At 41.0% G+C, this 25515-nt stretch overlaps 2 protein-coding genes across 2 annotated transcripts in view; one reads left to right on the top strand and one right to left on the bottom strand.

Annotated features, from left to right (window-relative positions):
* Positions 1 to 4725: 4725 nt before the first annotated feature.
* LOC109865259 (GTP-binding protein 2-like) lies at positions 4726 to 14165 on the top strand. The gene is given in 10 exon segments (XM_031799113.1): positions 4726 to 4735; positions 4817 to 5019; positions 6916 to 7090; positions 7483 to 7551; positions 7554 to 7701; positions 8687 to 8822; positions 9132 to 9190; positions 9610 to 9780; positions 11898 to 12063; positions 13114 to 14165. Coding segments are annotated over 10 exon segments (1332 nt in total). The 3' UTR covers positions 13309 to 14165.
* Positions 14166 to 14703: 538 nt separating this feature from the next.
* The window catches only part of LOC109865632 (apoptosis-stimulating of p53 protein 2), a 45967-nt gene continuing 35155 nt past the window's right edge, over positions 14704 to 25515 (bottom strand). Inside the window, exons 15-18 of the mRNA XM_020453965.2 lie at positions 21205 to 21338; positions 20631 to 20797; positions 20201 to 20400; positions 14704 to 17502 (exon numbers count right to left, since the gene is read on the bottom strand). Of these exons, the coding sequence (XP_020309554.1) occupies positions 17461 to 17502; positions 20201 to 20400; positions 20631 to 20797; positions 21205 to 21338 (543 nt within the window). The 3' untranslated portion in view covers positions 14704 to 17460. The remainder of the gene's footprint in view (positions 17503 to 20200; positions 20401 to 20630; positions 20798 to 21204; positions 21339 to 25515) is intronic.

Here is a 25515-nt window from a genome sequence, read left to right as displayed (position 1 = left end):
AAGTATATAGAATGGTGTCGTCTGCGTAGAGGTGGATCAGGGAATCGCCCGCAGCAAGAGCAACATCATTGATATACACAGAGAAAAGAGTCGGCCCGAGAATTGAACGAAACAAAAATTCTCAACCACCAACAGGGTCAAATAAATACTTAGGGAAGACATTCCAAATACTCTTCTGGTTCTACTTCAGAATGCAATTTATTTTACAATTATTATTTAGAGTATTGAAATCTAAAACCTCAAGACCTCCTTGTTCCTGGGTATTAGTGAGAATACCTTTCCGTAGATAGTGAGGCTTGTTCCTCCAAATAAAATGATGAAGAACCTTATCTAAGTCCTTTACAATTTTAAGGGATAATTCAAGTGATAACGAGACATAAACCGATCTGGATAACCCTTCAGCTTTGGACAATAACACTCGACCGTATAACAAAATATCTCTCAGCAACCAGAGGTTCAATTTCTTCTTTGCTTTCTCAATAATGGGGTTAAAGTTTAATTCACTCCTTTGTTTTTCATCCTTGCATATAACAATTCCAAGATAAGTAATCTTATCTTTAATTGGGATACCCTAAACTTCCTGTAAAACACAATACTTGAGTGGAAATAAGACTGACTTATTGATATTAATTTTCAAACCCGAAACGAAGAAAAAGTCTTCAATACAGGAAACTGATTTAGAAAGCTCATTCCTGTCTCTCAAAAATATGGTGGTATCATCAGCCAGTTGACATAGTTTAAATTCATTGCCAAGTGCTGAAACACCTTGAAAATTCCCTTTCTTGATATGAAAAGCCATCATTTGAGTAACCAATAAAAAAAAATGGATTAATTGGGCAGCCCTGCCTAATGCCACAGCCAATATCAAATCTTTGGGATGTCCCGTGAGCTAATTTTACAGCCACTATACAAAGTTTGGACTGCTATCCCAAAAAATTCACCAAACCCCCCAAAAACGTATTGCTTTGAACATAAACTCATGTTCTACTGTGAAAGCTTTATAATTTCATTAGCTCCCAGTATCTTCCAAACGTATTCATAACACAGGCACAATTCCAGTATTTATCAATAATTCCTGCTACTTCCTTCTTAAATACTTTATTCTCTAGTAAAGTCTTATTCGTTTTTCATAAACCTTTACTAACTTTTTTGTTGACAAACCATGCATATTTATCTTTATTGAGATCCTTTTGTGGTCTGTTCAAATTGATGGTTCAATCGAGACTGTATCAACCTTGTCAGCCATATCTTCAGATATCAGCCAGAAATCAATACGGGATTGTATAGATACATCTTTGGTACTCCATGTAAACATAATCTTACCTGGGTTCTTTTGTCTCCACATATCTATAACACCTAACCTTAGACATATATTCCTTATCTCACAAACAGAATTTATATCCTTAGGAGGCCATATATCTAGATGATCTTGTAATACTGTATTAAAATCTCCACCCCATATTACTTTGGCCAATGGAAATTTAGACATAATTTTACTTATTTTCCTCTCAATGTATCTAAATAAAATCAGTTACTTGACTTATTATTGGAAGCATACGTATTTACAACAATGAATTGAATGTGGTTGAATTCTACCAATAGTATAATCCATCTCCCTGTATTATCTGCTTCATGACTCAATATATGACCCTTCAAGTAGCCTTTTAAAATAGCGACACCTGCTGACCGATTAGTACCAAACGAAAACCAAATATCATTTCCCCAAAACGCAGTATCTGTGGAACAGGCATGAGTTTCTTGAATGAAATAAAAGTCGGCACTCTTACCCTTACAATACAAAAATAAAGATTTCCTTTTCAAAATATTACGGATTCCCCTGGCATTAATAGAAAAAACAAAAATGGACATTTACCATCACAGTGACTATATGAAGAATATTACATTATTATGCGTTCACATGAAGCGGGTTCTCACAAAAAGGAAAGTTCTTACTAGTTGCAAATAAAAACAGTCCTTTGCAAGTAGTTGACCTAAATTATATATATTTATACAATTGCAAATAACATTGTGCCATAGATTGGTAAAACGAATAGCCATCAATATAACATTGAGTGTCAGTGGGAATTTCCTTGCCATAAAATATATATATATATATATATATATATATATAAAAAGCTTGGCTCACACAAACAATGCTCTTTCCTCAAGAAATATAACGTTTTCTCAGATGCAAATATAACTCAGTCCTGCACAACTCACTTGATAAATCCAGCAGTCAACAAACTAGGCGTCAGCATGAATTTCCCTTCCATTAACAAAAGCCTTGGCTCCCGCAAAGCATGCACTTTTCCCTTCCTTCCTTCCTTGCTCTCTCAATCATCGGCCACAGACGATTCCTAGCTTCTTCGTCAAATGCTGTCAGATCCTCCTTGAACCTCAGGTGGTTGTTTTTCTTTAAATAGTCATTTTTCTTTGCACTTTTCCATGTCATATCCCTCGCTGTCCTGGAGATGAATCTCATGATCACTGGTCGTGGTGTCTGGTTGTTTTCCCCATCTCTCAGCACTACATCCAGAGAACCTACAACAACATTTCGCTCCTCCTCCGGGACTACCTGCAAATGTCCTTCACTCTTGCTTTGATGTTCTCGTCAGATTTTTCTGCTATTCCATAAATTCGAAGATTCCATCTCTTCGATTTCTTCAGGTTAACGATGCTGGTAGTGTTATTTTACATCATGATGTCATCTGCGCTCCCTTTGATGTTAGCCGTGAGGATGCGGACGATGTTGTCCTGTAGCTGGCTCAGTGATGGTTCACTTCTCAGCTTCTTTGGAAGTTGCTCCTTGGTTGGGGTATTCGGGTATGAGTCACATTCACCCCCCTTTTTTTTTTACAAGTTTCAACAATGCCTATTTTCTCCTTGGAAGTTTCAACATCCATTATCTCAGCAACAGTTTGGTCATATCCTGATTACATGCTACTAGCTATGAAGACGTTAGCAGACTAACTTAACTAAACACGCTGAAACTTTTCGATAGCTAGCTTGTTCGTTGGAAATCGTCAAACATATATATTCAATGGTATGATTAATTACAACATTATTCAAAATAGCTACATTGTATGGTTAGATATCTTTTTGTTGTTGAGAAAACAAAAACAAATTGCAACTGCAGCCTAAAACTATAAACTGTGAGAAAACCCTCAAATTGTTCCTCAGCTAGAAATGTCACCCCTTCTCATGCCGCCATCCTGAGCCCTTCTCCACACGGATGCTGGTGGTGGAGGCTCGCTCCAGACAGGAACGTCATTCTCTTTTTACGGTACGCAGGGATCATCTGCGAGATTCTGGACGAATTTTTGTTGATGATCGGTGGCCAAAACATAATTTAAAATCATTTGTAGACTGTAAATTGACCGCAAAAAAGCCCCAAAAGATATATTTGACCAAAAAATAATCATTTCAAACCTTGCTTGTGATCAAGGCTCTCTATTATGTGTGGTAATTTGGGAACAAGTGCCAAGGCATCTTTATTAGGCCTAACGTCAGATCAAATTTGCAAGGACCGAGTTCAGGTAACAGGAGAAGGATGACGTCCATAAAAAACGCGTTTAAAAAAGGGGAAAAGAAGAAAGAGACGGAGGAGTAAAAAGACGAAGACCAACAAAACACCACCATATTTACCACCGGAGGTAACTTGACTAACGTTAGCTACTGTAGCTAGCTGCAGCTTGCTATCAAGTTCATGTTAGTTGGCTAGCTAGCGATATTATTTTTACAAATTCGTGAACCCCACACAATACCGATTTGAACACCTGGCCACCCAGCTAAAATGGCGTCTTCAAGAGGGACGGGGTGAGGCAGTGTATCAGATTGGGGTGGAAGACAATGGTCTGCTTGTCGGACTGTCAGAGGGAGACATGAGAGCCTCGCTGAAGACCCTACGGAGGATGGCAGAGAAGTTGTAACGGTTCTCTTGTGGTGAAGGAGAGGAGGACCAAAACGCAGCGTGGTGGTTATTCACGAAAACAATAAACGTGAGAACTCAAAACAGCCCTATCTGGTACAAAGACAGGAACAATCACCCACAAAGACACAGTGAAACCCAGGCTACCTAAATATGGTTCCCAATCAGAGACAATGACTAACACCTGCCTCTGATTGAGAACCATATCAGGCCAAACACAGAAACAGACAAACTAGACACACAACATAGAATGCCCACTCAGATCACACCCTGACCAAACAAACATAGAAACATACAAAGCAAACTATGGTCAGGGTGTGACAGAAGTATGTCACTACCTCATATGCAAATGTCACCAAAGGCACAATCTGGGGTATTTTCTTCTGCCTAATGGTCATTTCAATTATACCCATTGATTCTTGAAGAAACTAGTTTATAAATGTCTAATTTGACAGTTTGCCATTGTTACTGTATTTAACAGGTGGTAAATGTGATATCTCTGCCTCATCAGGGTAAGAGAGGTGGATTACGACTCAGACAGAAACTGACGGAAAAGGAGGTTCTTGTCCGAAAAGTTCCAGACGACCAACAGGTTGGATAAACAGCACCTTGTCTTATTTAAGGGACAGTTCTAACACTCCTGGCTCCTTGCACATATGCGACGCTCCCCGGAGTCTGTGGTTCAAATCACTTCTCACTGTCTCCTTCTCACCTATCTCCCATTCTTTATTTTCTGTCTATCAATTAAGCATTAAAATGTGAAAGAAGAGTGACTTGTTTTGCACTCAATTATATAAATGGTCAATGGTAAGCTGTACATACAATGAAGGATTTCTGCCACACCGATCTGCTGTAATTTCACTGCTGTGTCTCTTGTGTGTGTATGAGAGCAGTTCTTGGACCTGCGTGTGGCGGTACTGGGAAACGTGGACTCAGGGAAGTCCACGCTGTTGGGCGTGCTGACTCAAGGTGAGCTGGACAACGGGCGAGGCCGGGCACGCCTCGACCTCTTCAGACACCTTCATGAGATCCAAACGGGCAGGACATCAAGCATCAGCTTTGAGATTTTGGGCTTCAATAGCAAAGGGGAGGTAGGTAACTGCGTCTTATAGGTGACAAGATACAGAAGGAAGGATAAACATGCATGAGTTTCCCCTCCTTTGAGCAAGGACATAAAAAAAATGTATTCCTCAAAAACTACAAAATGTATTCCTCAAAAACACAGACAAAAAAGTAATAACACAATAAACTGTGTAACAGTACACAAATGTTTTGAACATCTTCCATTTGTTACTAAGTTCAGACAAAATTGATTCACTGTTTAACGGATTTTCCCCCCAGAAAAGTGAGGTGAGCGAGATACATTTTTTTATAAAAAAAAAAATATATATATATCATTAGGTGGATAAGGAATAACAGTACTTTACCACATTGTCCTAGGCTATATGGACATGGACAATAGGCAAAATATTCAATTTCAGACTGATTGTCACGGCTGACTTGTTGTGTAGGTAGGAATCAGGTGAGTTCCAGGGGAAAAATGCACTTTGTTCCGGCACCAAAAATGGTAATGCCCAAAACACAGGGCACAAACGCTGACCAACCCAAACACAGGGTAAACACGGTCCGGAGCGCAACAACATAAACACAAAAATAATCCCGCACAACAAAGGGCGGGTTCCACAATCTTAAATAGGGAAACAAATCAAGAAACACAAATCGGAAACAGGTGCAACTCATAAGACAAAGCTAACAGAAAAGGGAAAAGGGATCGGTGGCGGCTAGTAGGCCGGTGACGACGACCGACGAGCGCCACCCGAACAGGCGGGGGAACCAACTTCGGCGGGAGTCATGACACTGATTTTCAGATTATTATTATTATTACACATATTAACATTAATGAACATTATTCACATAGGATGTATAATGGAATGCAATATTCTATCATATTCAAAAATTATATTAAAAAAAAAAAGTAATGTATGAATGTTTTAATCTACTTAATTGTATAGCCTAACAAATTCAAGAATGATTGACAATAAATCATTGTAATCAAATTAAAATGTTGATGCATAATAATGAGTTCATTACCTGAATGCATCTCTATAGCCTTGGCATTAACAGAATAGTCATACAAATATGATTAGGCCTCTCATAGAGGAGGGTCAATCAAGTTAGGTCTGCCAAATTAATGTAGCATTGGGAAAAAAATACATATATCCAGCCATTCAGCTTTAATCATCAAAGAAGAAAATGGTTTATAACATGCACAATTAGAAGCATCAATCTATATAGAGCAAGCGTGACTAAATTCGAGCCCAGTAACTTTGCTCACCGCATCCTCCTTCGATTGTCTCATCTGGCTGCCACAAAAAAAAAAACACCTGCTGATCTGCACGAAGTATGTGCATGCCACTGGCGATGTACTTTGCTGGACATGCTAGTTGTTCTCGGCGGCGTGTCATTACTTCAAACGCATTCCGTTGTGGTGTTATCGGTTGGCCTACTGCTACTGGTAATACCAGTAGTTATGAATTAGTTATGAATTTCAAATCAACATACAGCTGACAAACTTTGATTTCATCAATCATTTTGACTTAAATTTGGTTGTCCAAAATACTTGCACTGCGTCTTTGCTGATGAATGCCCTGATCTCTGGCCAGAAATGAAACATCTGCACGTCGCCTGCAGGTGTGAGCATGTGTGTTTCACTGTCCAATCCGAGGCTCGAACATGACCCGAGCGTGTGATTTGAGGCTGTTTGGTCTGTTGGGCATCAATTTAAGAAAGCCTCAAGGGAGAGCGGACAGTGCATTATAAACAAATAGCCGCATATATTCGACAAAGAATAACACATCTGAATTTTTTTATTTTTTGGGGTGTGGAGAAAAGTGAGGCAGAGTAATTCAACTTTGCCTGGCCTAACCCATAAAAACAGTGTAACAACACACAAGTTAATTGAACTTCCTCTCATGTGGCTTTTGAAGGTGGTGAACTACAGTGACTCCCGTACAGCCGAGGAGATTTGCGAGAGCTCTTCTAAGATGATCACCTTCATTGACCTGGCCGGCCACCACAAGTACCTGAAAACCACAATTTTTGGCCTCACCAGCTACTGCCCAGACTTCGCCATGCTGGTGGTCAGCGCCAACACAGGCATAGGTAAGCCAGATCATATAGCTATAATAACAGTGTAGATTGTGCGGGCCTTGTTAACTTCTACAAGATTTGTTTGGCCCAGCAAGCTATGAAAAGTGATGTGCTTTTAACTACTTATGTGACCACTGACTAGGGTTACAAAGTGGGCGTTAATTGCAAATGAGGTCATTGTTGATTAGATGTTTTTCCACTAATCTTCTCCTGAACCACATGGTCTATTTACAAGAAATTCATGGACACCATTTTTACTCAAGTATAAATTACCAAAGTTTCCTTAGATTTCCAAAATAATCAGTAAATTACCAACATTTTGGAAGTCTGGTAACTTTGGTAAATTACTGGGAGTTTTATGACCCTACCACTGACCCAACCAGATAATATTTTCTCCCTCTTAGCTGGCACCACCCGCGAGCACCTGGGCCTGGCCATGGCACTAAAGGTGCCCATCTTTATCGTGGTCAGCAAGTGGACTTGTGTGCCAAAGGAACAGTGGAGCGCACAGTACGCCAGCTGGAGCATGTCCTCAAGCTGCCCGGCTGTAACAAAGTGCCGATGGTGGTGGTCAGCCCAGACGACGCCGTCACAGCCGCCCAGCAGTTCGCTCAGTCCTCCAGGTATCTGCTGAAAAGGAGAAAAGACCTAGAAGGAAACTGGAATTGAGATTCACAACCCAATATACACCACAAAGGCCTTTAGTCCAGGGTGACTAGAAAGGAATTGACTTAGCAAGCGGCAACGTTGTTTGTATTGGTGGGGGAAAAAATCAATACAGTTACATATTTTTGACGATATATTGTATCGTTTTGACAATATCGCAATATTATTTTTGCGATAGCTGCACCAAAACTCCAGTATGTTTCCTTCATAGCTTGTTCTCCATCTTTTTAAATAGGGAGCCAATTTGTTTTCAACACTTTTATTTCCATGACTGATCAAAACTTGTTTTCTCATGGCTCTCGCTTGTCCCTCTGCAGCAGATATACGGTGAGCAATATGTTTGGAACATCGAATCACAATAACATTGCTGTATCGAATCGCAATACATGTAGAATTGTGAGAATTTTAAAACATATCGTATCAGCACCAAAGTATCATGATAGTGTTGTATCGTGAGGTCCCTGTCAATTCCCAGCCCTGGTTATTTGACCTAAGTCTCATTTAAATATCAAGGGACTAACTAACTTAGTGGGCATTATTTGGCATGGAACATCATAATAACTCAATTTCCCAGGTGTAAACTAATTTTATGGAAGTCAGATAACCAGGTGAGAAGTTTTTTTAGACTTCTTTTGAGCAACCATAAAAATAGGTCTATCTGGTTGTTATTTGGTTATCTGACCAGATAACATCCAAAATATGACATCTTTATGATTTGTATCGGACAACAAGAAAACCAGTTGACATCCAGAGAATGACGTTACGATCACCCAAGCCAATTTCTTTACACAAAATTACATAATTACGACAACTTTTTTGACGTTATGCATAGGGTAAATTCTGGTTGTAAAAGTCACCTCATGCCCACTTTCGCTACGTGTATAGTCTGTGCTTGAGTGTTCAACCCTGGTGTGTCCCTCACGTTGTCTCTTTGTGCCGTAGCATCACACCCATCTTCACCCTGTCCAGCGTGTCTGGAGAGAGTCTAGCCCTGCTTAAGGTCTTCTTCAACATCCTGCCTCCTCTCAGCAACAGCAAGGAGCAGGAGGAGCTCATGCAGCAACTCACTGAGTTCCAGGTACTACACCTGCGTATGCACACACATTGTGTGTGTCCATGCACACTCACAACTAACACAATAATACACATACACACGTTTGTGCAGAAACAACGAATATATTACACACATACACACACTCTTTACAAACACACCACACCCATCCAAACGCATACATGCATTCATGCACACGCATAACAAAACATACACCCACACATGCATTGTACACATACGAGATGTGAACATGCACTTTCACACATTCAGATTCACGCCCAATATTCTGTATCAATGCTAGCAAAATATACCTCATTCCTCTGCTTGTGAATATAGGTAGATGAGATCTATACCGTGCCAGATGTGGGGACAGTGGTGGGAGGAACTCTCTACAGGTCAGTTGGCCATATGTCATATTGATACTCATAAATGGAATGATAATGGATTTATTTAGCACTGTTCTAGGGATTGTTCACCCAAATTACAAAATTACATATTGGTCTCCTTACCCTGTAAGCTGTCTATGGACAAGGTCTGACAGCAATCCTGCTTTAGTTTAGTTTCCCTGGCACTGTTTCCAAGTGCTAATGTTTTAGCATTTGTGGTACAAATCCCATCTATAGGGACTTTGTTGAGATTTTTTTAAAGATCATATCAGAGGATTTGCTCAGTTAAGCTTTTAGCAAATCAAAAAACAATAGAAGTCAATGTACTGCAAACTGTGTAACCCTGAATTGCTGCTAAAAATAATTTGCCCTGGAGAGTTCCACTTTGACATATCATAATGTTTTTCCTCCCGTTGACCCGCGGACAGTGGGGTGTGTCGCGAGGGGGAGAGGCTGGTGGTTGGCCCTACGGACGAGGGCCGTTTCCTGAGGCTGAAGGTGGGCAGCATCCATAGGAACCGCTCGGCATGCAGGGTGCTGAGAGCTGGCCAAGCCGCCACACTGGCCCTCGGCAACTTTGACCGCTCGCTGCTCCGCAAGGTCAGAGGGTTAAGCCACAACACAACTGCACTGCATGTGAATTTTCATGATATTTATCTATAAGATACTGTACTTTCCTCCCCATTTTCTATGTTCTGCCAATCACATCCCTTAATATGACTGAACATTGCAGGGTCACAATTGGAAACAGGATGACTACACAAAATGCTCATGGTTATGATACTGTCACCTGTCCTATGTTTTGTGTGTTACATGTGAAACCTCAAGTATAGGTAGGAGGTCTGTGTAGCCAACTATGTTTTTGTTTGTTTCTTTTTGAAGCACTCCAGACAAGAAGTTGCCTCATGGGAAATATAAATCTATTCTAGAAATAAAGTAATTCTAAAATTGATAGCTATCAGTGAAAACCTATTTTTGTCCTTGAACAATCTGACACAATGTCCATGCACACTCATAACACAATATAATAAATTTAAACTCAGTTTTTCACAATTTAATCTTAGTAAAAATTCCCTGTCTTAGGTCAGTTAGGATCACCACTTCATTTTAAGAATGTGAAATGTCAGAAATATAGTAGAGAGAATGATTTATTTCAGCTTTTGTTTCTTTCATCACATTCCCAGTGGGTCAGAAGTTTACATACACTCGATTAGTTTTTGGTAGCATTGCCTTTAAATTGTTTAACTTGGATCAAACATTTCAGGTAGCCTTCCACAAGCTTCCTACAATAGGGTTGGGTGAATTTTGGCCCATTCCTCCTACAGAGCTGGTGTAACCGAGTCAGGTTTGTAGGCCTCTTTGCTAACACATGCTTTTTCAGTTCTGCCCACAAATTTTGTATGGGATTGAGGTCAGGGCTTTGTGATGGCCACTCTAATACCTTGATTTTGTTGTCCTTAAGCTATTTTGCCACAACTTTGGAAGTATGCTTGGGGTCATTGTCTATTTGGAAGACCCATTTGCGACCAAGCTTTAACTTCCTGACTGATGTCTTGAGATGTTGCTTCAATATATTCACATAATTTTCCTGACTCATGATGCAAGTGAACCAGTCCCTCCTGCAGCAAAGCACCCCCACAACATGATGCTGCCACCCCTGTGCTTCACTGTTGGGATGGTGTTCTCCGGCTTGCAAGCCTCACCCATTTTCCTCCCAATATAACGATGGTAATTTTGTCCAAACAGTTCTATTTTTGTTTCATCAGACCAGAGGAAATTTCTCCAAAAAGTCGATCTTTGTCCCCATGTGCAGTTGCAAACCGTAGTGTGTCTTTTTTATGACGGTTTTGGAGCAGTAACTTATTCCTTGCTGAGCAGCCTTTCCGGTTATGTCGATATAGGACTCGTTTTACTGTGGATATTGATACTTTTGTATCTGTTCCTCCATTATCTTCACAAGGTCCTTTGCTGTTGTTCTGGGGTTGATTTGCACTTTTCGCACCAAAGTACGTTCATCTCTATGAGACAAAACACATCTCCTTCCTGAGCGGTAGTATGACGGCTGCGTGGTCCCATGGTGTTTATACTTGCATACTGTTGTTTGTACCTTCGAGCATTTGGAAATTGCTTCCAAGGATAAACTAGATTTGTGGAGGTCTCCAATTTGAGGTTTTGGATGATTTCTTTAGATTTTCCCATGATGTCAAGCAAAGAGGTACTGAGTTTGTAGGTAGGCCTTGAAATACATCCACAGGTACACCTCCAATTGACTCAAATGATGTCAATTAAGCCTATCAGAAGCTTCTAAAGCCATGACATCATTTTCTGGACTTTTCCAAGCTATTTAAAGGCACAGTCGATTTGTAAACTTGTATGTTAACTTCTGACCCACTGGAATTGTGATACAGTGAATTAGAAGTGAAATAATCTGTCTGTAAACAATTGTTGAAAAAATTACTTGTGTCATGCACAAAGTAGATGTCCTAACCGACTTTCCAAAACTATAGTTTGTTAACAAGAAATTTGTGGAGTGGTTGAAAAACAAGTTTTAATGACTCCAAACTAAGTGTATGTAAACTTCAGATTTCAACTGTACATGCACAAACAACTCACAAATCATATGCAGTCAAAATGTATTCTACTGTTGTTATAAAACCAGTCCCACAATGGTTGTTCCTTTCCCATCTCCCAAAGTAGTTATTGGTGCGTGTGTGATGAATATGGTGATGGTCAGCCCGAAGATGAACCCCACCATCTGCTGGCAGTTTGAGGCGGCCATCGTCCTTCTCTTCCACGCCAAAACGTTCCGTCGGGGCTTCCAAGTGACTGTGCACGTGGGGAACATAAGACAGACGGCTACCGTGGAGTGCCTGCATGGAAAAGTTAGTAATAATAATTATAAACTGGGTAGTTAGAGTCCTGAATGCTGATTGACTGAAAGCCTTGGTATATCAGACCAAACTACTTGTTTACTGTTCTAATTACCTCAGTAACCTATTCATAATAACAGTAAGGCACCTCAGGGGTTTGTGGTATATGGCCAATATACCAAAGCTAAGGGCTGTATCAAATCAAATATATTTATATAGCCCTTCGTACATCAGCTGATACAGAAACCCAGCCTAAAACCCCAAACAGCAAGCAATGCAGGTGTAGAAGCACGGTGGCTAGGAAAAACTCCCTAGAAAGGCCTAAACCTAGGAAGAAACCTAGAGAGGAACCAGACTATGTGAGGTGGCCAGTCCTCTTCTGGCTGTGCCGGGTGGAGATTATAACAGAACATGGCCAAGATGTTCATAAATGACCAGCATGGTCTAATAATAATAATCACAGGCAGAACAGTTGAAACTGGAGCAGCAGCACAGCCAGGTGGACTGGGGACAGCAAGGAGTCATCATGCCAGGTAGTCCTGAGGCATGGTCCTAGGGCTCAGGTCCTCCGAGAGAGAGAAAGAAAGAGAGAATTAGAGAGAGCATACTTAAATTCACACAGGACACCGGATAGGAAAGGAGAAGTACTCCAGATATAACAAACTGACCCTAGCCCCCCGACACAAACTACTACAGCATAAATACTGGAGGCTGAGACAGGAGGGGTCAGGAGACACTGTGTTGCGTCGTGCCCAAGAACAGCCCGTAGCCATGATATACTGGCCATATACCACACCCCCAAGGGCCTTATTGCTTAAGTATACACTGCCTCAATATGAGCCGCGTTCAGTAGGACACAACTTTGTGCAATGTTCAGATAGAAATGTTATTATATAGAACAAACATGCCTCTCTGTCATGTAGAGAAAGAGGAATCAGGTCAGCTCTATCCATGACATTTCTATCTGCAACGTTCCACAATGTCTGCCTACTGATTGTGGCCCTGTTGATTTATGCGTCAACATAAACTGTTTTGTGTCCCCTTCCCTGCTTTCACCACCAGGAGGAGCTGCGCACAGGAGAGAGGGCTGTGGTCTGCTTTCGCTTCATTAAACACCCCGAGTACCTCCGCATGGGCGCCAAGCTGCTCTTCAGGGAGGGCGTGACCAAGGGCATCGGCCATGTCACCAGCCTCCTGCCTGACTCACATGACCAGAACCAGATCCATGACCAGAACCAGAGGGAGATAGAGAAATAGAGAGGAGGAGAAAGGAGGGAAGGAGAGGAAATGATAAGCTCTCCTGAACATGTATCCCCCTTTCAGAGTAAGTTTGTGTGAACTGCCGGCGCCGGACGTCATCCCAGTAGATTGTTATTGAACCACACACTAGTATTTTAATCCCCATTTGTGTGTATCTAAGTGTGTCTGTACTGTACTTTCCACATCTGCCCTTCGTGCCATGTAGAGATGTGAAGCCCTATTGAAACACTTGATATTTCTCAGTGGTGGATTCTGGAACGAATGCTTTGATGAGTGTGGGTAGAGGCAAAGGTCGGTGTCTTAAATCAAAGTCTGGTGACCTCATCGAAGGCAGGCTAAGCTTTCATCTAATCTGCTGTGGATTGCTTGAAGGAACCATTCCCGTCCCTCTCTTCGTCATTTCATAACAGATACAATAGATCAAATGCCTGCTCTCCCTGTTTTACTATACTGGACAATGTGGAACATACTCAGCATACCCATCCATTGGAAGTTTAAAGGGATAGTTGGCTTTTTAAAAGTATTAGGTCATTGTCGACTTACCTAAGGCAGGATTTTCCAAACTCGGTCCTGGGCCCCACTCCCCTTGGTGCAAGTTTTGGTTTTTGCCCTAGCAATACAATTAACCAACTCACCATCGAGATTTGATAATTTGAATCAGCTGTGTAGTGTTAGGGCAAAAAACAAAGCGTGTACCCAGGGGCGGCCCCAGGACCGAGTTTGGGAAACCCTGACCTAAGGCGTTGTCGTTTTTAAGTTTGTTAGCTTGTTATTTACCAACATCCAGAATGGATAGCATGTAGCAATGCTAGTGTAAACAGGTTGTATCAGTTAGCATTGCTTTCAAAAGCATGAGCAAAGCAGGGGAGTTGACCAGTGGTGGTCCTGTCTGCAAATGAAAGAGCTCTTTTACCATGCTTTTGAATGAAAGTTTCCTTATTATGTGGTTTACTCTGCACTTCATTCGTCTTGGTTAGTATTAATGAAAAGTAGACTACGTGCCACCCATTTTGGTGGCACAAGTGGCACTAGCACCAACCGTAAATGCTGCCATGCTAAGAGCTTTAAGGTGTGCAGTAGTGAAACACGGGATTCAATTTATCATGGTGTTGATGCATATTGAGGTCTTGGTGACCACAGATGTATGCTGTTTATTCAAGTATCAGCTGATCTTTACAGTATCTTAAATGTTTACTGTCATAGGAAATATACAAATTTAGTACAGAAAGCATGCAGAGCACTTTTCTTTTGGATTATATATTAAATATTATAGGTATTATTAGCTTCTTGAGACAAGTGGCAAGTTTGCAGTATGTGTATGTATTGCATCAAGGTTGTGTAAATATTAAACATGTTTTATCATGACTTTCATAGAAACATCAAAAGACAATCTTTTTGCATATTTTTATAGACTTTTTAAAAGCTGAACTTATTTGGCTTGATGGTCAACACCGATTGTTCACAGAACACATTTAATGTGAATTTTGCAGTTTAGCTGACAGCAAAGTTTTTGAAATGTCACTGGTTTAAATTACTCAATGCCATCAATAAAATGTGTTTACACTTTTATAATGGCTTTCATGAATAGGCTAAACATGTATAAATAGTTAAGGGTCTACATACTATTCATATGACTATTTCATCATTTACATTGAAATTAGGTATTTCAAATAATTTATAAAGGATTAAAACGCATTTATAATGGCTTAATCATGTGTAACCAAACAAATGCTGGTCATAATTCTGTCTGGTCCATGTGCAGGGCTGCCCAACCCTGTTCCTGGAGAGCTACCCTCTTGTAGGTTTTCGCTCCAACCGCAGTTGTAAACTGACCCGATTCAGCTTATCAACCACCTAATTGTTATAAATAGGATGGGCTAGATTATGGTTGGCGCAAAAACCTACAGGACGATACCTTTCCATGAACAACGTTGAGCATCTCTTTAAGATATGAAGGTTTGGAATGAGGAGGTGATGTTGAGCAATGCCGTTGAAGCTTGTGCATTCAACATTATTAGCACAGCATGCCATGCTACATACAGTACTTAAACACACACACACAAAATGTTCTATAAAAACATTGGAAAATAAACATTGATAGGAAAACTGAAAGTAACACAACATTACAGAGCTTCAAATCTAGGTGGAACTACAGTGTCTTTAGAAAGTGTTCACACCCCTTGACCTTTTTCCACATTGTTGTGTTACAGCTTGAATTTAAAATGGATTAAAACAGATTGTGTCACGGGTCTACACACAATGCCCCATAACGTCAGTGTATTTAAAAAAAAATATATTAAAACAAGTTTTATTAATTAAAAATGAAAAGCTGAAATGTTGTGAGTCAGTAGGTATTCAAACCCTTTTTTTTTGCTTAACAAGTCACATTAGATGCATGGACTCACTATGTGCAATAGTGCTTAACATGATTTTTGAATGACTCTCCTCTGTACCCCACAAATACAATAATCTGCAAGGTACCTCAGTCGAGCAGTGAATTTAAACACAGATTCAACCACAAAGACCGGGGAGGATTTCCAATGCCTCACAAAGAATGCCCATGATACTTGGTAAAACAATTAAAAACAGACATTGAATGTCCCTTTGCGCATGGTTAAGTTATTGCACTTTGGATGGTGTATCAATACACCCAGTCACTACAAAAGGTTCAGGCGTCCTTCCTAACTCAGTTGACGGAGAGGAAGGAAACTGCTCAGGGATTTCACCATGAGGTCAACGGTGACTTTAAAACAGTTACAGAGTTGAATGGCTGTGATAGGAGAAACTGAGGATGGTTCAACAACATTATAGTTACTTCACAATACTAACCTAAATGGCAGAGTGAAAAAAAGAAAGCCTGTACAGAAAAAAAATATTCCAAAACATGCATCCTGTTTGCAAAAAGGCACTAAACTAAAACTGCAAAAAAATTGTGGCAAACAAATGAACTTTATGTCCTGAATATTGTTAGGTTTGAGGGAAATCCAACACAACATATCACTGAGTACCACTCTTCATATTTTCAAGCATGGTGGTGGCTGCATCATGTTATGGGCATGCTTGTCACCGGCAAAGACTAGGGAGTTTTTTTTGGGATAAAATAAAACAGAATAGAGCTAAGTACAGGTAAAATCCTAGAGGAAACCCTGGTTGAGTCTACTTTCCAACAGATGCTGGGAGACAAATTCACCTTTCAACATGACAATAAGCTAAAACATAAAGCCAAATATACACTGGAGTTGCTTACCAAGATGATATTGAATGTCCCCGAGTGGCCTAGTAACAGTTTTGACTTAAATCGGATTCCAAATCTATGGCAAGAATTGATAATGGCTGTCTAACAATGATCAACCAACTTGACAAATATTGTACAACCCAGGTGTGTAAAGCTCTTCGAGAGAGATTAATCCAGAAAGACTCAGCTGTAATCGCTGCCAAAGGTGATTCTAACATGTAATGAATGACTCAGGGGTGTGAATACTTGTTAATTAGATATTTCTGGATTTCATTTTCAATCCATTTGCAAACATTTCTAAACCATGTTTTCAGTTTGTCATTATGGGCTATTGTGTGTAGATTGGTGAGAAAAAACAACAAATTTAATCCATTTTGAATTCAGGCTGTAACACAAAATGTGGAATAAGTCAAGTGGTATGAATACTTTCTGAAGGCACTGTATACCCACAGCAAGATTGTTTGATAACGGAAGATAAAGGAAAATAGTCAAATACACAACCAAAGTTTTTATATACTGTATCTTGTGTGGATATAAGCTTGCCATGATGTAGAAAAAGCTTTACATTTCCAACTGCCACAATTACAAACCCTTACAAATTGAATCTGCTCAGAAAATAACACGTCTACAAAAAAAAACACTGTTCAGAAGTCTCCATTACAAATGTTGTCCCATAATTACATTCCTGCAGTGAAAAGGAAACAGCATGACCATGTGAATATTATCCATACATAGGTTGAAAACCCTTTAGCATGATATGGTCTTTCACAGACAGATCCAAAAGCTTGAAGTGGAATGCTTGACTTTGACATCCAAAAAAACAGAAGTAGGTTCTTCATTCGCCTTTCAAAAAGGAACTTCTTTGGAGTCGGAGTAGTTTTCAGCGAGTAGGGTGGAACGTCAGCCGATATAATTTAAGCCAAGCTCCTCTGCCGTGGCTTGATCCTCAGATACAGCTAAAAATAAGAAAATACCATTTTAAAGATCATATAACTATGGTAAGCAGGGGGCTGAGATTCTCATTTAGATGTCTCAATTTAGATTCAGCATTATTACATAATCTTCTTAAGTGACAGGATTTCCCCCACTAGTTAAAGACATCTATTAATCATTGCCAGATCTGGTATGATCTCCATATGTGAAATGGCAGACAAGTTTTTGTCAAGGAGGTGACGCATAGAGCTGGTGGGTCTTTACAAGGCACGCGTGACTAAGAAATGTTAGCGTTGCAGAGCACAATGTATTACTAATACAACTAATATAAGGACAGAACATTAGACAGGAGTAGAAACTAACATGGGCATTGTTTAATGCGTTTCACAGGACAAAACATTCCCAGCTTTCCAACGTAGGTAAGCAAGGGGGGTGTTACAGGTGCCCTAAAGGGACAAACTAGAATATCAATACACAACAGTTAGGTTTTCCCCAGTCTTCTAATCAGAGAAGTAGACCCCCAAGGGCAATTTCTTCCCAATTAGATTGCAGGTTGCACTTTTCACCAGGGGCACAGTTTTGGTTTTAGAAGTGGGGGTGACATAATTATTCTTATACATTTTTCTTCAGTTGGATAAACACTCCAAGCAGCCTACCCGACCCCTCGGAGGCGTCCGCATGGTCATAAAGTACACCGTTGCCTCGTTTTGTACCCCCCGTCCCCAGTGAAAGTTGCGCCCTTGCTTTTCACTGAACATGTTCTTCGAACCTCCAGCACCGGGGCCAGTAATTCACAACATCTCAGAGTAGAACTTTTCACATTTCATTTGCCAAAATGTATCACTTTAAGCAACCGGTCGATTATTTACTTTATACGCAGAGCTCACCCTGTTATAAAATCAGGTTTCTAGCTCTACAAGTTGATAAAAACAGCTACGGTCATTAATAACGGTTCCGTTTGCTAATTAAAACACTTACATTTAGAACGCACTACAAATGTTAGGCTACAAAGGCGGCAAAGTGGATTAGGGTAAAGTTAGTTTGAGGTTGGAAGTTAGAGATATAGCTCTCCGAATGTTTGTTGAATATCCAACCTCTATGTAGGCCGTCATTGTAAATAAGAATTTGTTCTTAACCTCTTGAACCTCTGGGGGCAGTATTTCATTTTTGGATGAAAAATGTTCCAGTTTTAAACAAGATATTTTGTCACGAAAAGATGCTCGACTATGCATATAATTGACAGCTTTGGAAAGAAAACACTGACGTTTCCAAAACTGCAAAGATATTGTCTGTGAGTGCCACAGAACTAATGCTACAGGCGAAACCAAGATGAAATTTCATACAGGAAGTGAGCCAGATTTTGGAGGAGCTGTGTTCCAATGTCTCCTTATATTGCTGTGAATGCGCAAAGAATGAGCCTACACTTTCTGTCGTTTCCCCAAGGTGTTTGCAGCATTGTGACGTATTTGTAGGCACATCATTGGAAAATTGACCATAAGAGACTACATTTACCAGGTGTCCGCTCTGTGTCCTCCGTCGAAAAACACCTTGAGGATTGATTCTAAACAACGTTTGCCATGTTTCTGTCGATATTATGGAGTTAATTTGGAAAAAAGTCAGTGTTGTAATGACTGAATTTTCTGGGTTTTTTCTTAGCCAAACGTGGTGAACAAAACGAAGCGATTTCTCCTACACAAATAATATTTTTGGAAAAACTGAACATTTGCTATCTAACTGAGAGTCTCCTCATTGAAAACATCCGAAGTTCTTCAAAGGTAAATTATTTTATTTGAATGCTTTTCTTGTTTTTGTGAAAATGTTGCCTGCTGAATGCTAGGCTTAATGCTATGCTAGCTATCAATACTCTTACACAAATGCTTGTGTAGCTATGGTTGAAAAGCATTTTTTGAAAATCTGAGATGTCAGTGTTGTTAACAAAAGGCTAAGCTTGTGAGCCAATATATTTATTTCATTTCATTTGCGATTTTCATGAATAGTTAACGTTGCGTTATGGTAATGAGCTTGAGGCTATAATTACACTCCCGGATACGGGATTGCTCGTCGCAACAGGTTAACTGACTTGCCTTAGGTTAAATAAATAAGAACACGGTTGGCAGGTTTTTTTGCTGGCTACACAGACAGAATTATTGCATTTTGGCAGATAGGGATCAATCATCCAGCGTGAGGTAGAGAGAGGATTGAAAAACAATTCTTAACTCTTTGGTAGAGATGCTGTGAAATTCCACTGGAGCAGTGCGAGAAAATGCGTGCATGCATAACCTACTGGTAATTACCCTGTTTCGACCCTACACTTAATACAGACTGCCATTTATTTTGCGATGCCCGGCCATTAGAAGTGACCGGAGTTTGTTGGAAACTCGCCTTTTAATGGAAGTTTTACGGTATATAGACAGATCCTAGATCAGCATTCCTCCTCTTAGAAGCTTTGTGGAAATGGCCCTTGGTCAAAACCACTGGATATGTGTATGTCCACTTTTCCTATACTAAACCACTGCTCTGAATACAATATGGAGCTGCAGCCCACAGACAGACACTATTGCTGGATTCCAAATTGACTGCTCTTCACTCTGCCTATGATTTTTACCACATTTCTTACACCTATCCAATCATTTCAGATCTACAGGAGTGCCTAGGGCTTAGGAACTAGTGGTAGAGCGTATGTGTGGCCAGGCTAGTGTCCCTACTCTCTCTCCTGCTCACCCCTAGCAGGTTTCTTGGAATGTAGCCCTCTCGGTCTCCGCAGCGAGCCCACCACCACTCTATCTCGTCCTTGTCCTCGCGCCGCAGCACCGTCATGCAGTCGCCTTCCTGGAAGGCCAACTCGTCATCGTCCTCAGCCTCGTAGTCCCATAGGGCGTACACCACCCCACGGTTCATGATGCCCATCTTCTCCTGTACACCTGCATCAACACAAAGTTACACCCAACTCGTCAGGAACAAGCCGTTAAGATTCCATTTCCGCTAAAACGTGTTATGGAGGGCAGAATGTTAGAGTAGATGAGGGTAGCTACATTTTGTAAACCAGCGGAGGGGTCGAGTGCAAAAAAAAAAAAAAGAGTAGGCACACTGATTGTTTTGAGCAAATAATGTTTGTGCTTGGTCTCCAGTCAGAGTACACTAGCGGTCTCACCGTAGAGGAACTGGGAGCACTGTGCGTAGCCCTCCTCCATCTCCTCGCACTTGTCTGCCGCTGTCTGCATGTCACTGTAGGTGGTGGCGAACACAGCAGCCCCGGACTCCACCAGGAATTTACACACCTGCACATTGTTACAGGAGGCCGCACAGTGCAGTGGAGTCCTGGGAGAGAGACAGACACGGAGAGGTAAAGTGAGGTAGGAATGTAAGAAAGAAAGGGAAGAAGGTAGAGAGGAGGGCAGAGGGAGAAGGAGATAAGAGAGGGAACAAGGTGGGAGAGTTGGAGAAGATAAGAGCAAGAGGAGGGGTGAGGGAGAGTGAAGGAGGGGAGAGATAAAAAAACAAAAACAATAACGCTAATAATAGTGGGCGACTGGATATCATCATCCACATGAAAACATTGGATGTGACGTGCTACTGGTTGCTAGGGGGTGACCTGCTACTAGTTGCTGGAGGTGACAACAGCTTTTATAAAGCTACTGTAAAGTGACAACAACCACTATAAAGTTACTGTAAAGGGACAACGGCAACTAACGTGACAAGGCCACTGTAAAGTGACAATGGCTCACCAGCCATCGCTGTCGGCAGCGTTGGCGTTCACGCCAAACTGCACCAGGAACTTGACGATCTCGGTGTGGCCGGCGCAGACGGCGTTGTGCAGGGCTGTGATGCCCTCGTCATTGGGCAGGCTGGGGTCATCCACCTACAAGGCAGAAAGTTAATAGGCTTCAAGACATTTCCTAGAAAAGGTCAGTTATCGCAAACCTTACGGTTGGGGCGGCAGGGTAGCCTAGTGGTTAGAGCGTTGGACTAGTAACCGGAAGGTTGCAAGTTCAAACCCCTGAGCTGACAAGGTACAAATCTGTCGTTCTGCCCCTGAACAGTTAACCCACTGTTCCTAGGCCGTCATTGAAAATAAGAATTTGTCCTTAACTGACTTGCCTAGTAAAATGGGGGGACAAAATGGCGCCGTAGAGAGAACACAGTGTTTCAGCGAGCTCTCGTGGCATTTGTAAATTTATTCTTACATTAATCTCCTAGCTTGAAAAAGTGGTAGAATTGGCTAAATAAGTTACCATATAATGAGTCTTGACGACTATTTTGCAAAAATCTCCGACAACATGCCCAATAGAACTACTAAGAAGTCGACCAAAACCACCACCCCTGTGGATGAGGAGCTAGCTAACGTTAGCGAAGCTAACACCATTGCGGATACAGGCACAATGGACCTGATGATTCAAAAGATGACTGATAACATTACTAAAGTGATCGATGCTAAGATAAGAACGGTCTTGGAAGCAATAGCTTCAGCTGAAATACAGAGGGTTGTGAAACGTGTTGTTGAGGCGGAAGGAAGAATTGCTGCAGTGGAAACTTCAACTACATCTATGGACGCTAAGATAAAAGCACTTGAGAAACAGGTGCGCGAAATGGCGGAGCACATTGACGACTTGGATAATCGAGGACGCAGATGCAATATTCGTGTAGTGGGACTCCCGGAAAATTCTGAAGGGACACGTTCAGTAAAATTCTTTGAGGAATGGATCCCTGGCTACCTACAAATGGACACTAGAAGCTGGACAGAGCCCATCGCTCTCAAGCACCGATACCCGGTCCCAATCAGCGCCCACGGCCGGTGGTTATAAAGTTCCACAACTTCACCGACAAGCAGCGCGTCATGGATGCAGCTAGAAACATCGGCTCTGATGGTAGCCAACATAAAGGTCCAAAGGTCTCATTCTTCAATGATTATTCCACAGCGGTTGTACGAAGACGCAAAGCGTTTGATGAGGCGAAGGCTCGACTCAGGAGAATGAAGATGGACTACGCACTTTGTACCCTGCCACATTGAAGATTATGGTCAACGGATCACCTAAAAAGCTCTACACACCTGAAGAGGCTGCTGCGTTTATTGACTCTCTCGTGTAAATAACTTTAAGCTGCACCTCCACAGCATTGAATAACTTTGTTTATTTTTGGTTGAATCTGATAATGAAACAGTGGTGTGAGTCCTCACGTACTCCGGCTCAGTAATATTCGTATCTTAATTATTTTTCTTGCTAAAGTAATAGCCGCTATAGCTCAGGCTGAGATATGTGTGAATCCATATTGGTGCCCAGGCTTGGTTTTAGGTGGAAGAGCCTCAATCTTCTTCTAATTGATTTTCTTTTCCATACATATAAATGATGAGGCTATTGAGCGGCAATGCGGACTTAAGAGTCTACATTGGAGAGTTGAAATCCCCTGCATGTTAGCTAGTGGGAAAACCCCCTTTTGGATCTTTACATGTTAAATTTTTGGGTTTAGTATAGTTCGAGTTCAGGGTTCATATCGTTTGTTTATGCTCAGTGAGATAGAGGAGAGTTCAACACATGGAAAAAGGTACCACCCCACTTTTACAGTAGGATCCAGTCTGGATATTGAATGGTCAAGATACAATGGCAGGTAACAGACTGCGTGTATGTACATGGAACATTAGTGGGAGCTGTAACCCCATTAAAAGGAAGAAGGTACTGTCTTTTTTGAAAAAAGAAAATATTGATATTGCCCTGTTGCAAGAAACTCATTTGGATGATAAGGAGCACCTGAAATTACAACAAGGGGGGTTTGGTCAAGTGTTTTTCTCATCATTTACATCCAGAAGTAGAGGTGTAGCAATTCTGGTGAAAAAGAACTTACCACTTAAGGTCTTGAATTGTGTGAAAGATAAATTTGGTCGCTTTGTTATAATTAATGGTACTTTACAAGGGCAGAACATTTCCATAATGAATATTTACTTCCCCCCTGCTCACCCCCCTGATTTCCTCACTAAGGCATTTCTAGACTTTTCAGAATTAAACTCGGACACTGCAGTGGTTGGAGGAGATTTTAACTGCTTGTTGAACCCCCTTATTGATAAGTTTCCCAGCGGTATAGCTTCACTCTCTCCTCAAGCTAAGTCACTTAAAGCTATTTGTGATGATCTGGGGTATGCGGATGTCTGGAGAGCTTTTCATCCCTCCAACAGAGAGTTTTTTTCTCTGCACCTCATGGATGTCAGACTAGAATAGATTATTTTTTTATGCCCAGGACGTCTTTGCAGTCTGTTTTATCCGCTAGGATAGGAAGCATAGTCATATCTGATCATGCTGAGGTGATCCTGGACATAAAACTAAACGGGGCATTCAATCGGTCAAGACATTGGAGGTTGAACACAACCATTCTTAAAGACCATACATTCACATCATATTTTATTACAGAGTTTAAAGCATTTTTCTCTAACTCTCAATCAACAGATAACCCCTCGCTCCTTTGGGAGACCTGTAAAGCGTATGCCAGGGGTCTGATTATGTCATACACAGCTACTAAGAGACGTAAAAAGCGGGAAAAGCTAAAAAAGTTAGAGGGTGAATTAGGAACTAAAGAGAAGGACTACATTAAAACGCCCACTCCTGCCCTGTTAAAGGAAATATCAGTCATTAGATCAACGTTAGACTCTCTCCTAACACAGGACGCTGAAAAGAAAATGAGATTTGTCAGGCAAAAGCTATATGAACATGGCGATAAGCCAGGAAAGTACTTGGCATACCTAGCTAAAAAGAGGGCTGACTCTCAGTCAATTGCTACTATTACTGATTCTGATGGTAATCATTTATATGAAAATAAATTGATGTGACTCATTTAAGAAATGTTATACAAACCTTTATGCCTCAGAACTGCCAAAGGATGCACCCAAATTAATGGAGAACTTATTTTGTAAGATTGAGCTCCCTACTATCTCCGAAGAGCAGAGGTCCCTCCTTAATGCCCCTATTACCAAGGAAGAGATAATGTTCGCAATTAAGAATCTGCAAAATGGTAAGGCCCCAGGACCAGACGGGTTTTGTAGTGAGTTCTATAAAGAGTTCCATGGCCTGATCCTTGAGGCCATGGAGGCTCATTTTCAAATGACCAACTCCCTCAAACGCTGAGAGAAGCCAACATTTCACTTATTCTCAAAAAGAGAAAATGTCCAGAGTCTTGTTCCTCGTACAGACCAATTTCCCTTCTGAATGTGGATAGAAAATAGCTTTCTAAAATTCTAGCCACAAGATTAGAGGACTCACTGCCACTAATTGTGAAAGGAGACCAAACTGGCTTCATTAGGGGCCGTAAGTCATGCAACAATGTCAGGCGGCTTCTTAATGTAATTCAAGCTCACCAAACAAAGTGCTGTGGATGGTCTTGTGCTCTCCCTAGATGCTGAGAAAGCATTTGATCGTGTGGAGTGGTCTTACCTATTATTTGCTCGAAATAAATTTATAAAACTTTATAAAATGGGTGAAAGTTTTATATGATGATCCTCAGGCTGCTGTCCTTACTAATGGGCTAAGGTAAAATAGCTTCTCTATACACAGAGGTACCAGACAGGGCTGTCCTTTATCCCCCCTCCTCTTTGCACTCGTTATGGAACCACTGGCCGAGGCCATCAGGGTAACGCCTGCTATACAGGGGCTGCTCATTGGTGATGTTCACCATAAAATAAGCTTGTATGCTGATGATGTCCTGATATTCATCTCTAGTCCCGAGACTTCAATTACATCTCTTATTAATATTATTGAATTATTCAGCGAATTCTCAGGCTACAAGATTAACCTTACTAAGTCAGAGGCTATGCCACTTGGTAGCCTACACTCTGTACCTAATACTTCTCCCCCCTTCCCTTTTAAATGGTCTCCCTCAGGTTTCATGTATCTGGGTATATTTGTAACTCCTAAATTCCAGCTAATGTACAAAGCCAATTTTGTTCCCTTGTTTGATACAATAAGACAGGATCTGGAGCGCTGGAACTCTCTCCCGATTTCTTGGTTGGGTAGAATATCCGTCTTGAAAATGAACATTTTACCTAGACTACTTTACCC

Source organism: Oncorhynchus kisutch, linkage group LG20 (assembly GCF_002021735.2).
Source record: "Oncorhynchus kisutch isolate 150728-3 linkage group LG20, Okis_V2, whole genome shotgun sequence".
Classification (NCBI taxonomy): domain Eukaryota; kingdom Metazoa; phylum Chordata; class Actinopteri; order Salmoniformes; family Salmonidae; genus Oncorhynchus; species Oncorhynchus kisutch.
The sequence above is the reverse complement of the archived record's forward strand: the minus strand, read 5'-3'. Positions and strand labels throughout refer to the sequence as shown.